The sequence below is a fragment of the Hippocampus bargibanti genome, linkage group LG06 (assembly GCF_051943395.1).
Source record: "Hippocampus bargibanti isolate YZ-2025 linkage group LG06, ASM5194339v1, whole genome shotgun sequence".
In the NCBI taxonomy this organism is placed as follows: domain Eukaryota; kingdom Metazoa; phylum Chordata; class Actinopteri; order Syngnathiformes; family Syngnathidae; genus Hippocampus; species Hippocampus bargibanti.
Genome location: NC_142739.1, coordinates 10,360,912 through 10,374,710, shown reverse-complemented (window position 1 = coordinate 10,374,710; position 13,799 = coordinate 10,360,912). Strand labels below are relative to the sequence as shown.

Genomic DNA, 13,799 nt, shown 5'->3' with positions numbered 1-13,799 from the left:
AATCGGATAAGAACCGGCGATTCGGTTAAAAGTGACATCCCTATATTTTAACGTTGCGGCATGTATAGTACAAAGTGGACGCAAAACGCGCCAACAAGCACGAATCAGTCAAATATATACAGGAACTAATCATTCAGATGCGTAGGGAAGACTGACAAACTCGTAATCTCGGCCTGTATAGAACTCGCGATGTTAAAAGGATGCCGGAAACCAGCTGCTGCTGTTTTTGCGTACCAAGCCACTAGCCGCCGTGCTAACAGTGAATACATCCGGGTCATCTAAAAATGAGATTCAAAATAAAAGTATTGAAAATTGACATCGATTTTTGTCAGCAAGTATATTTGCCTCACACAAGCTTTGCGTAATCCTAATACAGTATTTTAAATAGACGTATTGTATACTTGCTATGTAAATTAAATAAAATAGATTTTGTTTCATATTTTTAAGGCATATGATCCATTACGTATACTACAGAACTTAATATAATGCCAAATATATCACGAAATAAAAGTAAATATAAGGTATCGATGAAAACGTTTCTTCAGCCGTCATCTGTACTTCTTTGAAGGTGTCGGACGTTTCGCTTCTTATCCAAGATGCTTCTTCAGCGAACTGAAGTCTTACTGGTAGTTTCGGCCCTATATATATATATCCCTACTGTCCAGACATGGCGGTGCCGGACACTGCTATGATAGGTCCCTGCTTTCAGGTTGGGGGAGCAGAGGACTACTCCCTGCGGCTCCACTGATTGTTCCTATTGTCCTGATTAAGTACTGGCCTCATTGCCCCACTTCCTCCGGTATCACCTCATCAGCATTACTAATCCTATGTTGCCTAAACAGGCTGTTGTACGAAGGATCCAAATTGAACCTCACACCACCATATCGGTTTAGTGAAGGATTTAGCTGTTTTATGAAAATCGCTTCTTTTACTCCGCTTTCAAACAATTTATGTTCTTCCGCTAAGATTTTAACCTCATTGTCATCAAATTAGTGGTTGCTAGCTTTTAGGTGCATATGTACTGCCGATTAAGGCCCACTCGTATTATCCCTGCGATGGTGATAAAGTATTTTTTGAGAATTTGTTTAGTCTCTCCAATGTATTGCTCTTTACAATTTTCATTCTTACAATGTATTGAATAAACTACATTACTTTGTTTTTCATTTGTCAGCTTATCTATAAGTACTTATACTTATTTCAAACCGATAAACACTTTAAGGCAAAAATTAGTGCATCCAAAAGATAGGCTGCTACTAGTGGGCCTCAATCGGCAGTACATATGCACCTAAAAGCTAGTAACCACTCATTTGACGTCAATGAGGTTAAAATCTTCACGAAAGAACATAGATGGTTTGAAAGGGGAGTAAAAGAAGCGATTTTCAAAAAACAGCTAAATCCTTCACTAAACCGATATAGTGGTGTGAGCTTCGGCTGAAGAAACCTTTTCATCGATGGACCACTCCTGTAGGACTGAGAGCTTACACAGACGTAAATATAAGGTACTGCAATGGAATATTTCAAAGCACACTAATTTTATTTTGAAAATCATATATACAGACGCTAGCGTTCCAAAATAAATATTTAGAGTGCAATTTATTTTCTATTTGTCAGTAAACCTATGTTTTTACTCTATGTATTATTAATAGTTGAGACACAAGATCGAATTATTCACTTATAGAAAGGAATGAATAACAATCAGCAGACAGTGTTTTCTTTAAAAAAATGACAATAGAGTAATCGAGTGGTTTTCACATCTGCCTCACAGTTGTGAGGATTCATTCTCGGTTCCATGCTTCAAAGGTGCAATTTGAACATTCTCCCCACATACTTCCACTTTCTTCCCCATTCGAAGATGTTGTTTTTTTGAAAACTTGTAGACGTAAATGTAAAAAGAAAAAAAAGAGAGAACACCAGTGTTCAAACCTGATTCAAATGAGCATCTTATCACCAAGGTTTCCAGAAGCCTGATAATTGTAGTGATCATTTGAATCAGGCATGTTTGAGGGATTACGGCCTTTAAGGACCTTGATTAAAGACCCTTTGAGCTCACTCAAAACTGCTCAGAGGCCTGCCAATATTCTCTTGACAGTAAAATCCCTTGTATTTGTGTGACTGTGTAATCCCTGCTATAAAAAAAGAATCACATCACGTATTATAAAAAAATAAAATAAACAACACCAAAGGAAAAGAGTGAGGGTCCTCAATTTTAATTATGTAAGGTAAGGAAAATAAGACATGTAATGTAATACTGCCAGCATTCACACATCCATCGCATCCATCCAATTTTCTGAACCGCTTAATATCACGAGGGTTGCGGGTGTGCTGGAGCCGATTCAGCTGTTTAAGGATGGGAGGGGCGGCACACTCTGCACGGGAAGATACACAACAACCATTCATTTACACATCAAACAAACAAACAAACAAAAAACAGCATATGTCATCTTCGAGGCCCAACGCTGCCTCCACAATGCCAGCCTCTGTATTTCATGGTGATGTTTGGTTGGCGTCTGAGCAAAGAGTCCCCCATATCGATGTCCTTGGGTTCATCATAGATGGTATTTATATGGAAGTCTCTTCTGACCTTTTTACCCGTATTTAGGGGTAGCTTTTCACCATGATAGCTGTTCAATAAAAAACAATGAGTACAACGAGTAACAAGCAAGAAAGCAGTTCATGGCTTACTATTTTGAAACTTACCCAAATCCCCGTTTGCAGTGTGGATGTTTGCCTTCATTCTCGAGGGCGTCAGGAATCCCAGTTTGACTGCTACCTAAGCCTTCACCTTCCTTCCAGCCTTGCTTTTCCATTACACGACGGCCAAAGCCCTAACCAAACAGTAGAAATGATTACAATGAAAAATTGTACAAAAAGGGGGCACAAATTGTAGTTGAATTTCATACCTTAGTGAATCTCTCAAAACTCCCAATGGCATGATTGTGTGCAGATCCATCTTCAAGACCGTCCCGCAGCCTTTTCTCCAGTCGCATTCGGACGTAGTCTCGGGCGTCCATGTCACCACCGTCTGAAAAAAAGATGACGTCAGAAATTGTATTCATGTTAAATACATGTACTTGTGTGACAAATGTGATTCTTTAAATTGAAGTCAAGCAAGCCAAAATACCTTTATCATAGTAGACGCTCATGTCAACATCCCAATCATCTGCCGTTTGCTCGTCGAAATCTGAAAATAGATCGACAGAATGAGATAAAATTGGTTAGTATTTTTATTTTATTTATTCATCTATGTGTTTATTTATTTTGTTGTACAAATAGCTTCATGTCTGGTGGTAACTCGATTTACAAGTTTGTAATTTGTTCCATGATCATGTTCAGAACTCAAATCAGTCACACCTCAAATCATCTTTCCCCATTAATAAGAAGTTTTCAGTATAAAAATAACACTGTACAGTATTGTACTTTATAAAAACACATTGTAGAGTGTCAATTGTACATAAATGAAAGAATGAAGCAATTCAATGCGCATTGTGTTTCAGGTGTTTGTGACTTGGCCAACAGAGGGCAATATAATAAAAAACAGGATTCATGATGGAAAAGAACATTGTGAAAAGCTGCAATTACAAGTATTGTTTAAATGTGAGTCTCGGTGATGAGAATGACAGATGATGAGAATAACAGCTGAGGGGGGAAAAAGTACAAAAAAACGACAGCAGGGGACCAACATTTGCATGCTTAGGCCTCACATAGAGGGCACATTAAATGAGGTAAACGGGCATGAATGACATAATGCCCCTAGCCAAATTAGCGGCAGCTAATGCTAACATCAGTGCAAGTCCATCTCCCTTTCTCGACCGTATCACCAAGTTATTTATCTTAAAACATTGTTTCAAACAACATGAATCTAATTCCTGGTATATTTAACTCATTCTTTGTCATTCCCGAATTTATTCAAGAATTGAAAAGTGTGACGTGGAGCACCATTCCCGAATTTGTTCTGGTTTTGATTTTTCTTGAGGGAGCTGCCGATATAGTGCTTTTCCCTTCCACGAGGGGGCAGCATTTGCCTCTTTCCATGTTAGCACTTTGTTACGGCTTCTTCTGTTGTTAAAGCACTACATAAATCAACATGTATGTATTGTATTGTATTTTGTACAGCTAACCCCACTTCAAACTCAGATAACTCCAGACCCATCTAACTTAGGAATTAACTCTTTTTCTGATGAAAGAAGAGAGTCTAAGGTTTCTCACGCTGCGTTGAATGTATATGTAGTTCTAAAACTCAATATTTTGTGGGTCCTGCCATTTGAATGAAAATGACAAAAACCCTGGCACTGCCATGGACATATCTGTGCACATCGTCTGGCAGTGAATGAGTTAATTCATTGGTGATTTGTAAATGTGGCTAGCCAAAATGGAACTGTATAGTGCCACTTAGCAGTTTTTTTTGACGACGATACTAGTGCAGCGTGTTCTACCGGAAACAAATTCCGTGTGTGTTCTACATACTTGGCAATAAAGATGATTCTGATTCTGATTCTGCCAGTAAGTTCTCAGGAAAAAAAAAATACAATTTCTACACCTGTTTGGATTTATTTTTTTAAAACATTTGATAGTTTTGAACCCAATGTAACACATTTTTGTATCATTATAGAGATACAGTACCTGGCAAAAATAGAGATATAAAATGGTGGACGTATTACACAGCCCTACACTCTATGTATCAAGATACGAATTGAAATCGTCCATCAGAGAGACGCACAAACCGAGTTGCTATCACTTGAGTTCAAATATATATGGTTCATAACTATCAGTTCACAAATACAAGTTCTGTTAGCCAAAACGTCTGTGTACACACACACACACACACACACACACACACACACACACACACACACACACACACACACACACACACACATACATACATACATACATACATACATACATACATACATACATACATACATACATACATACATATATATATATATAAAGATATTCTCACGGTTTGAAATAAGTAGGAATTTTATGTTGCCAAAGGACTCTTTGTAATTTTTCAGAAACTCCTGCAATGTACGGTACTGCTACTCCTCTCCTTTTAGAATCTTGAGAATTATTGGTTTCGTTCGCTATTCTTTCTTTCTGACATTTGTTGAATGACCACTGAGGGTACCCACAGTTAGTGAGTGCTCTCCTGATATGTTTTGACTCCTTTTCTCTACCTTCAGTGCTAGTTGGTATTAGTTTAGCCCTATGCTGGAGGGTTCTGATAACTCCTAGTTTATGTTGTAAAGGGTGGTTAGAGTCAAAAAGTAAGTATTGGTCAGTGTGCGTAGCCTTCCTAAAGACTTCTGTTTTTAGCGCTCTGTCCTCTTTTATAATTACTTTACAATCCAAGAAGGCTAGTTGGTTCTCTTGAATGTCCTCACGAGTAAATTTAATGTTGAAGTCTACAGAGTTGAGATGATCTGTGAAGGATTGAATTTCTTGTTTCTTAATTATGACAAAAGTAAATTTAATGTTGAAGTCTACAGAGTTGAGATGATCTGTGAAGGATTGAATTTCTTGTTTCTTAATTATGACAAATTTGTCATAATTATCACAGATCATCTCAACTCTGTAGACTTCAACATTAAATTTACTTTTGTCATAATTAAGAAACAAGAAATTCAATCCTTCACAGATCATCTCAACTCTGTAGACTTCAACATTAAATTTACTCGTGAGGACATTCAAGAGAACCAACTAGCCTTCTTGGATTGTAAAGTAATTATAAAAGAGGACAGAGCGCTAAAAACAGAAGTCTTTAGGAAGGCTACGCACACTGACCAATACTTACTTTTTGACTCTAACCACCCTTTACAACATAAACTAGGAGTTATCAGAACCCTCCAGCATAGGGCTAAACTAATACCAACTAGCACTGAAGGTAGAGAAAAGGAGTCAAAACATATCAGGAGAGCACTCACTAACTGTGGGTACCCTCAGTGGTCATTCAACAAATGTATACTGTATGCCATTATACTGTATGCCAAATTGGCCCACATCTCACTTTTTTTGCCCACAACACAGGAAAATAATCAGTTTATGTAAAAAAAAAGGGTGGTTGGGTTGCTCATCAAGTCACGGTACCACAGAACATACAAACAGTATTGTCACTGTTGTGCTTACCTCCTTCTTCTTCTTGCCAGTACTGGGCATCCGTGTAGAACACCAAACCTGAGCCCCCTTTTTCCCACTTCAACTCAATTTCTTCTTCAAATAGTCTCTCTTTGCTTCGCTCTTGGCTAGTCACATCCTCATGCAATGCTTCATGGCGCTCCCACTCCTCACAGTAGTCATCATCCTGCAACCAAACAAGAGATTCAACTTTCTATTCTGCTTGTCCTCATTTGGTTGACTTTTAGTCTTCGATTGGGAGACAGATGGAGCATCTTGAGAATCTCCGCGTGGGGAGAATACCCAAAAAAGGAAGGCAGAAGCTGAGATTCTTCTTTTCCTTTCGGCTTTTCCCTTCAAGGGGTCGCCACAGCGAATCAGTTTCCTCCATATTCAGAGGTTTTATTGACATGTTTGTTTTGTCCAAACTTTTACGTCGGATAATAATAATAATAATAATAATACTATATTTCATTTATAAGCGCCTTTCAAAACTCTCAAGGACACTTGCCCTTCCTGACACAACCCTCTGTATTTATCCGGGCTTGGGACCGGCACAATAAGACACTGGCGCTGAGATTCAAAACCCCAAAATAAGAAATGTGAAAGAGATAATGTCCAAATTCCAAATTGTTACGAAATTAAGCAAATTAGTAGTTGGCCAGACTTGTAAAACAGATATTGATTGAACTCGCAATGTACTTCTGGGAGTCAATAATCATAATAATCAAAAAATTCTCCATAAACTCCAACTAGTCCAAAATTCTTCAGCCGAGATCATCATCACTAAAACCCCCTCCTTTCACCACATCACCCCTGTCCTCCAGCAGCTCCACTGGCTCCCTGTTAAACTTCGGATTGAATTCAAAATACTTCTGTTTACATTCAAAGCCATCCATAACCTCCCCCCCCCCCCATCTGTCTGATCTGCTTCAAATCTACGTTCCCTCTCGGTCTCTCAGATCCTCATCCTCCCTTCACCTCGATGTGCCTTCTGCCCGTCTCACCACGACGGGATGCAGAGCTTTTAGCCGCTCTGCTCCCAAACTCTGGAATTCACTTCCACCCAGCATCCGTAATATTGACACCCTCCCTACTTTCATATTCTACCTCAAAACCCATCTGTTTAAAATTGCATTTATGGTCTAGTTCAGGCATGGGCAAACTACGGCCCGCGGGCCACATACGGCCCGTTAGGCAAAGCCGGCCCGCCGAACTTGCCCAAATTATAGTACAAACAGTGTCTAAAACTCATGACAAAAAGTTAGCGAACAACAGGGCAGATAACTGAAAAGTTGCCTGTCCCATTTTTCACAACTTGAAGCACAATGAGACAACTAATCACATTAAAAAACATTGTAACAAAGTATAATTTTTTTTTTTAAATCAAGAATGCACCTACTACAAATGCTACCTTGCTTAATTTACGGTAAATGTGCATGGCTAGATTTTGCTGCAGTAGTCGATTGTCATTGCGGTGCACAATGCAACGTTTGCATTGCTTCCTACGAGCCACTCAGCCCCTTTCATGAGTCTCACGTACACTTTACAGTCACGGTTTAATGTAAATTTACGTTTTTTAGCGTCACATATGTTGTTAGCTTCTTTTGAATCTTTCTTCTGTTCTGAGGTTCTGTGCATCTATTTTGGAAAATGACATGCAATTGCACGACTTTATAACGCTTGCGAAAGTCCGGAAGAAAGAAGCAGGCTTCTGATTGGCTGCCGTGCCGAGTATGCAAATTTCAACTGCAGGTAGTCTATGTTTGTGTGCTCGGCGACGGTACACGTGTATTGTTTGCGCGTGTAGGCGAGGGCGTCAGTGAGGAGTTTGTTGAGCGCGCGGTCAGGACAAACCATCTATGATTTGGCGGAATTTAACACAAGTAGGTATTATTGAGCTTGAATATTTCGTTGTGTAATAATATGTTTTGAATTTTGAAAGTGATTCCATTTTTCAATAAATGTTGATTTCTTTAACTTTGCCCCTTTGATGGAAACTTATTAAAAAACAGACGCAATCTTGATTAATCACAGTGCATATGTTATTTTAATCTATTTCAATTTCCTCCTCCAAGTATCTGCGAAATAGTATGTAAACGCCATATTCCTTGAGACAAATGTATTAACTGATCAGGGATATTTTTCACATTTGAAAGACAGTTAATAAATTGGGTTGTAGTGTTCTTACTGTGCTATGAGGTTTGTACATACATTTAAAGGACAACCGGCCCCATTTTTTGTTTTTGTTTCCCACTGACATCAGAAAAACGTTTTATAGCATCTAAAATACCCAAATCAGGCAGGCTGATATTTTTAGTTAAATGAAAAACACCAATAAAAATGACTTCAAATGAATCCGGAAATGGTCAGTTTCAGAATGCATTTCTTGATTTCTTGATTCTGCACTATGTACAGTCTTGTTTATAGAACGGTTTTTGCACATCTACATTTGCACAGTATACAGTTGACATTTTTATTTTTGTTATGCTTAGAATATCTTGTTTTCTATCCTTTCACTCCCACCCCAACCCCATCCCTCTTCAATTGCTGCTGTGGACTGCAAATTTCCCCATTGCGGGACGAATAAAGGTATTCTGATTCTGATTCTGAGTTTCAGAAGGTCCCACCCCCTTGTTCGTGACGTCACACCAAGACGTCTTGCCTTTGATCGAGAATCAAAACAATGGCTTCAGATTCGGAGAAGATGTTTTCTTGTTACTCATCCAGTTATGAATATGATTCAAATAGTTCTAAAGAGGAAAGCATAAATGTTTGCAATTGATTCAAGGAGTCTTCCCATATCAATTCGAGCCGTCAATGATAGCAATGTAGCACCCAGAAAATGCAGAAGATTGCGCCTAAGCTCCGTTGGAAATGGGCTGATTTGTCAGCTGGGAATTTGTGTCAGCGAATATCAAATAGTTGTCTTGGTGCAACACACAACGATTCACCATGGCGTTATTTATGTGTTTTCCTTCTAATTTCCCCATCAACACGGATCAACACGAAGTTTTTAGACCAAACAAAGTACCCAAAATGCATTGTATGTCGCTTTCTCGGTTAGGGGCCGTCCAAACGTGACGTCACATGGGGATCGTCATCAACTCGAAAACAAGACTTCATGAATATTCAGCGCAAGTCTTAAAACGTAAACTATAGCTATATGCTGTGGAATCTTTGTAAAATACGCTCAGTCGAAGTCATTTGAAGTGATTTTATAAATTATGGACATAACTTGTTCAGAGTATTTCCGGCCCAAACACTCCCCCCAAATGCTCCTGGCCCGGCCCCTCTGTCAAATTTTAGAACCCAATGCAGCCCGCGAGTCAAAAAGTTTGCCCACCCCTGGTCTAGTTCAATCAGCTATTTTATTATTTATCGTTTTATTTATGGTTTCATTGTTTTGTGCTTTGTTTTTTTATTGTAAAGTGTCCTTGAGTGTTCTGAAAGGCGCTTGAAATTAAATGTATTATTATTAATATGCAAAGAAGGATGCATTTCAAATTCAGCACACATACGAAATACTGAAGCCTTGAGCTTACATCATCTTCATTTGACTGCATGTCCTCCTCTTCATCTATTTGTGGCTCGTCATTCTCAGTTGTCGTGCAGCAGTCGTCCAGATTTCTCTGTGCTGATGTTCGGGCAGCCAAAATGCCTGGCCCCGATATCTCATGGCCAGCGGCTGTTAAAACAGTCTCTTCTGTGGCCGGGAGTGTGTAAGTGTCCTGGTACTGAAAAGGAACATTGCCATAGCGGCGGTTGGAGCCAGTATTTGGGAATTTAAGGCCCAGTTTGCGGATGAGACGAGGAGGCAGCCGACATGACTGGATGAGCTGTAGGAAAACTTTGACTGATGTGCCCACATTGCCATTCTGCATCAGAGAGGGTGGATTAAGTTCTGATAGGGTTTTCAGGTCGGACAAGGTGAAATGTTCGGTTTGGGACATCCGGTGTCTCTGCTCAAACCTCGTCTTATACGGGAACTGATTCTCATCTAGAAGGAGGGAAAAACACAAAACACATCGGAAAATGCTCAGTTCCCATTAATGTGGTGAAAGTGTGTGTGCGTGTGTTACTGATTCTGGTGATTTTCCACCTGTAAAGTGTTTACACTAGCATGCTTTAGAACTGTACTGCATTATAATTGGGACTACTTGTAATTCTGAATCACCTAATCAAATGTTCAAATTTCAAACTGTATATACAACATAACAGTGATTAATATATGCATGGTAAATAAAACAATGCAAGTCCACAGTTCCATTTAATCTCTTACTTTTGTTTAAAAAAAATTCTTTATATACCATTTTGTTTAAATCTAATTGACTTGCTTATACTTATCTCCAGGGGTAATCTTCTAATAAAATATAAAAAAGGTCAAATGTTACATCAGTCCCCTTGAAAGGTGTAAGGAAATATCATTTAATTATTATTATTATTGTTATTATTATTATTGTTGTTGTTTTCCTTTTGGCTTTTCCCTTCAAGGGGTCGCGACAGCAAATCAGTGTTTTCCATCCTCAGAGGTTCGATCCGCATGTTTGTTTTGGCCAAGCTTTTACGTCGGATTCCCTTCCTGACATAACCCTCTGTATTTATCCGGGCTTGGGGCCGGCACAAGAAGACTTATGTCCCTTTGTGGCTACAGAACAAGCAACTCGCTCAGTAAAAGACTACCAAACACAAAATGGTCGTCGGCACAGCAACATTCAAAAAAGCTAAACTATACTTACCATTTGATGACAATGCTCTGATCTTTAAGATGGATCTTTAAGATCCTTTAAGATGCTTTATCTCACCCCGAAAAACAAAACAATAACAATAAGGTGAGCACTGAATTGTGTGCTTATTATTATTATTATTCGTCTAATTCCCCCTTAAAGGGTTAAAGTAGGTACAATAATTTAATGTAAAACATAAATGAAAAAGCATTAGGAAAACCTTTCAGTACAACGAAGTGCAGTTAAGAATGGCTATACTTTGTTGTTTACATTTCTTTCCCTGGTACTTTCTAATATCTTTGTGACTGCTTTATGTCCTGTGTATGATAGTTGTCCATGTTAATTAATAATAAACCATTTGATTTCTAAGCGGCTTTCAAAACTCTCAAGGTCACTTGACAGTCACAGGCTAAGTTTTTCTGTGGGTGAGCAGCGGCAGCCACACGCGCCAGTGTTCACTCAACCCGGAACTCAAAATAGATAAAAAGCTAGCTAGCCAATAGACGGCTAATAGCTAGTGATCCATTTAGCTACCTAGCAAAACAGCTAATATATAGCGAGCTAAATAGCCGGCTAGATAGCAAATACATTGCAAATCCATCCATCCATTTTCCGTACCGTTTATTCCTCACTAGGGTCGCGGCGGGGTGCTGGAGCCTATCCCAGCTGTCTTCGGGCACAAAGCAGGGGACACCCTGAATTGGTTGCCAGCCAATCGCAGGGCACACGGAGGAAACCGGAGAACCCGGAGAGAACCCACGCAGGCCGGAGGAGACAAGGCGTGAGTTTGATTAAAGTGAAGGAGAGTTGTGCAATGTCGTCTGCCTCACTTTCTCGTCCCAGCCCATCTGAATCCAGTGGCAAGACAGAGTCAAGACGGCTGGGGATAGGTCGGGATGCAGTCGATGACCACAGTGTTGTAGGGCACAATGAGACATAACAATAATCAGCGCTTTGTTCCAGCTTCAGCTGTTGTTAAAGCGCTATATAAATCAATACGTATTGAAAATTAATCAATTGCTTCACATTAATTTCCAACACGAACCAACGGGTTGCTCTCTTTTAACTTATTTCACTGTTTCACGTGTTTTTCCGAGTTTGACGGCCCTGGTTAATGCTGTTTATGTATTGGGGTGGCTTCAATTCAAACACATTATCGGACTGTGAATGATCTCACCTCGTAATTACACATTTGCGGGGAAAACAAGATTGGCTTACCATCGTGCTGTGAAACCTTCACTCTTTTTATGACACATCTTCTTGACAGCCAGTTTCCATTGGAGTCAATCCAATGGTTTCCTGCGTACATTCTCACCAATCGATCAGCGTGTTTGTTGTGAACGGAGACGACACAGCAGCAAGTTTTCGCTGCCTGCTTTGTCGTTTTGGTGCATTTGTCTTTATCCACTACTGATGCTGGGTCGCTACTACCGGACGATTTATCGCCGTCGTCTTCGCTTTCGCCACACGCTTGTGATTCTCGGTGCAACTCTGGCCGGTGGCGGTAATGAAAACAAATGAAGCCACCGCTCTCAATGAACTGACTGAAATAATTCCGGAGATCCGACGAGTGAAAAGCAGCAGGAATGTTGCCGACAACTAAAAAGACGCCATGTATGTCGGCCATGTTTTTTGGTTCGTCAATGTGTTTTTAATTTCAAAGAAATGACGACATTTCCGTGTAAACCCAACAACCGGATATGACGTTGGTCGGTATTCGAGGAAGGTGGAAAGTCTGACTCGAAAAAGTGCAGGAAAGCGCGACTATGAACTGTGAAGTCCGTGTTGTGTAATCGAAAAAAAGGACCCAAAGCTTACCGTCTGACTTCAACGAACGTCTCTCTTCAGCAGAGGCATATACACAAAATGTCACAATGCACAAGATTATAAACACGGATTAATACACTTATTTATTACATTAATTTGGTTATTAGGACTAACTTCACACGACGCCTCGAGATTTTTACTGATAGCATAAAAACAAGCCTTTGTATCCCTGCATGCAGTTATTGTACAAAATAACTGAAATATTTTTTAAGAGAAGATATGTCATTTATATAAATCAATAATAATACATTTCTTTTATAAGCACATTTCCCTTTCAAAACTCTCAAGGTCACATAAATAACAAAAGCTTCATGAAGGCCAAATGTGTTGTGATGAAGAACAACAACGTATGATTTATCAAAATCAGTCATCTTTGTTGTTTACATTGATCTCCAAAACAGGTTAGAAATGGGAAGACAGATTTGCCACTTTCAACGAATGCAGCACAATGTTATGATTGCCCACACCATCAAATCCATCCCTCCATGCATCCATCCATCCACCCGTCTATCCGTCCGTCCTTCCATCCAACTATCCATTGTCTATCCAAACAACAGTCATGTGTGTGCTGAAGCTTGCCTATCCCAGCTGTCTTTGGGGTACAACCTGAACTGGTTGCCGGCCTTTCACAGGACATCGAGAGACAAACAAACATCAATACTCACAATCATAGGGACAATTGAGAGTCCTGCCATGCATGTTTTTGGAATGTTTGGGGGAAACCCGAGCACCAGGACAAAACACACACAGCCACGGGGAGAACATGTAAACTCCGCATAAGAGGAGTGAAGACAGGATTAAACTCACAACCTCTGCAGTGTGCGGTCAACACACTGACCACATGATCACCGGACACCTTATCCAAGCCATACAATACATATTTGTTTATATAGCACTCCCACAACAGACGTAGCTGTAACAAAGGCCTTGACAGAACCTTTAACATGGAATACAGTGCTGATAAATTGCAAATGCCTTTGGGTAAGAGGTAATTTTGGTGTTGAGGGGCAAAAGATCCAGTGAATAATGTTCAACATTGTGGAAATATTAACCCGTCATATTAAAACAATACTTTACCAGATACACTGTTAGCTAATATGTTGTTGAACGTTCATTTAGATATTTTTT

At 39.6% G+C, this 13,799-nt stretch overlaps 1 protein-coding gene across 1 annotated transcript; it reads right to left on the bottom strand.

The window, feature by feature from the left end:
- Nucleotides 1-2,191: 2,191 nt before the first annotated feature.
- gpatch3 (G patch domain containing 3) lies at nucleotides 2,192-12,504 on the bottom strand. Its single transcript, XM_088998507.1, has 7 exons — nucleotides 12,063-12,504; nucleotides 9,663-10,117; nucleotides 6,130-6,304; nucleotides 3,122-3,181; nucleotides 2,901-3,022; nucleotides 2,698-2,825; nucleotides 2,192-2,621 (listed from the first exon to the last, which is right to left on the bottom strand). Exons 1-7 carry the CDS (start codon nucleotides 12,469-12,471, stop codon nucleotides 2,438-2,440), a joined length of 1,533 nt encoding a protein of 510 aa, XP_088854633.1. The 5' UTR covers nucleotides 12,472-12,504; the 3' UTR covers nucleotides 2,192-2,437.
- Between the last annotated feature and the right edge of the window lie 1,295 nt (nucleotides 12,505-13,799).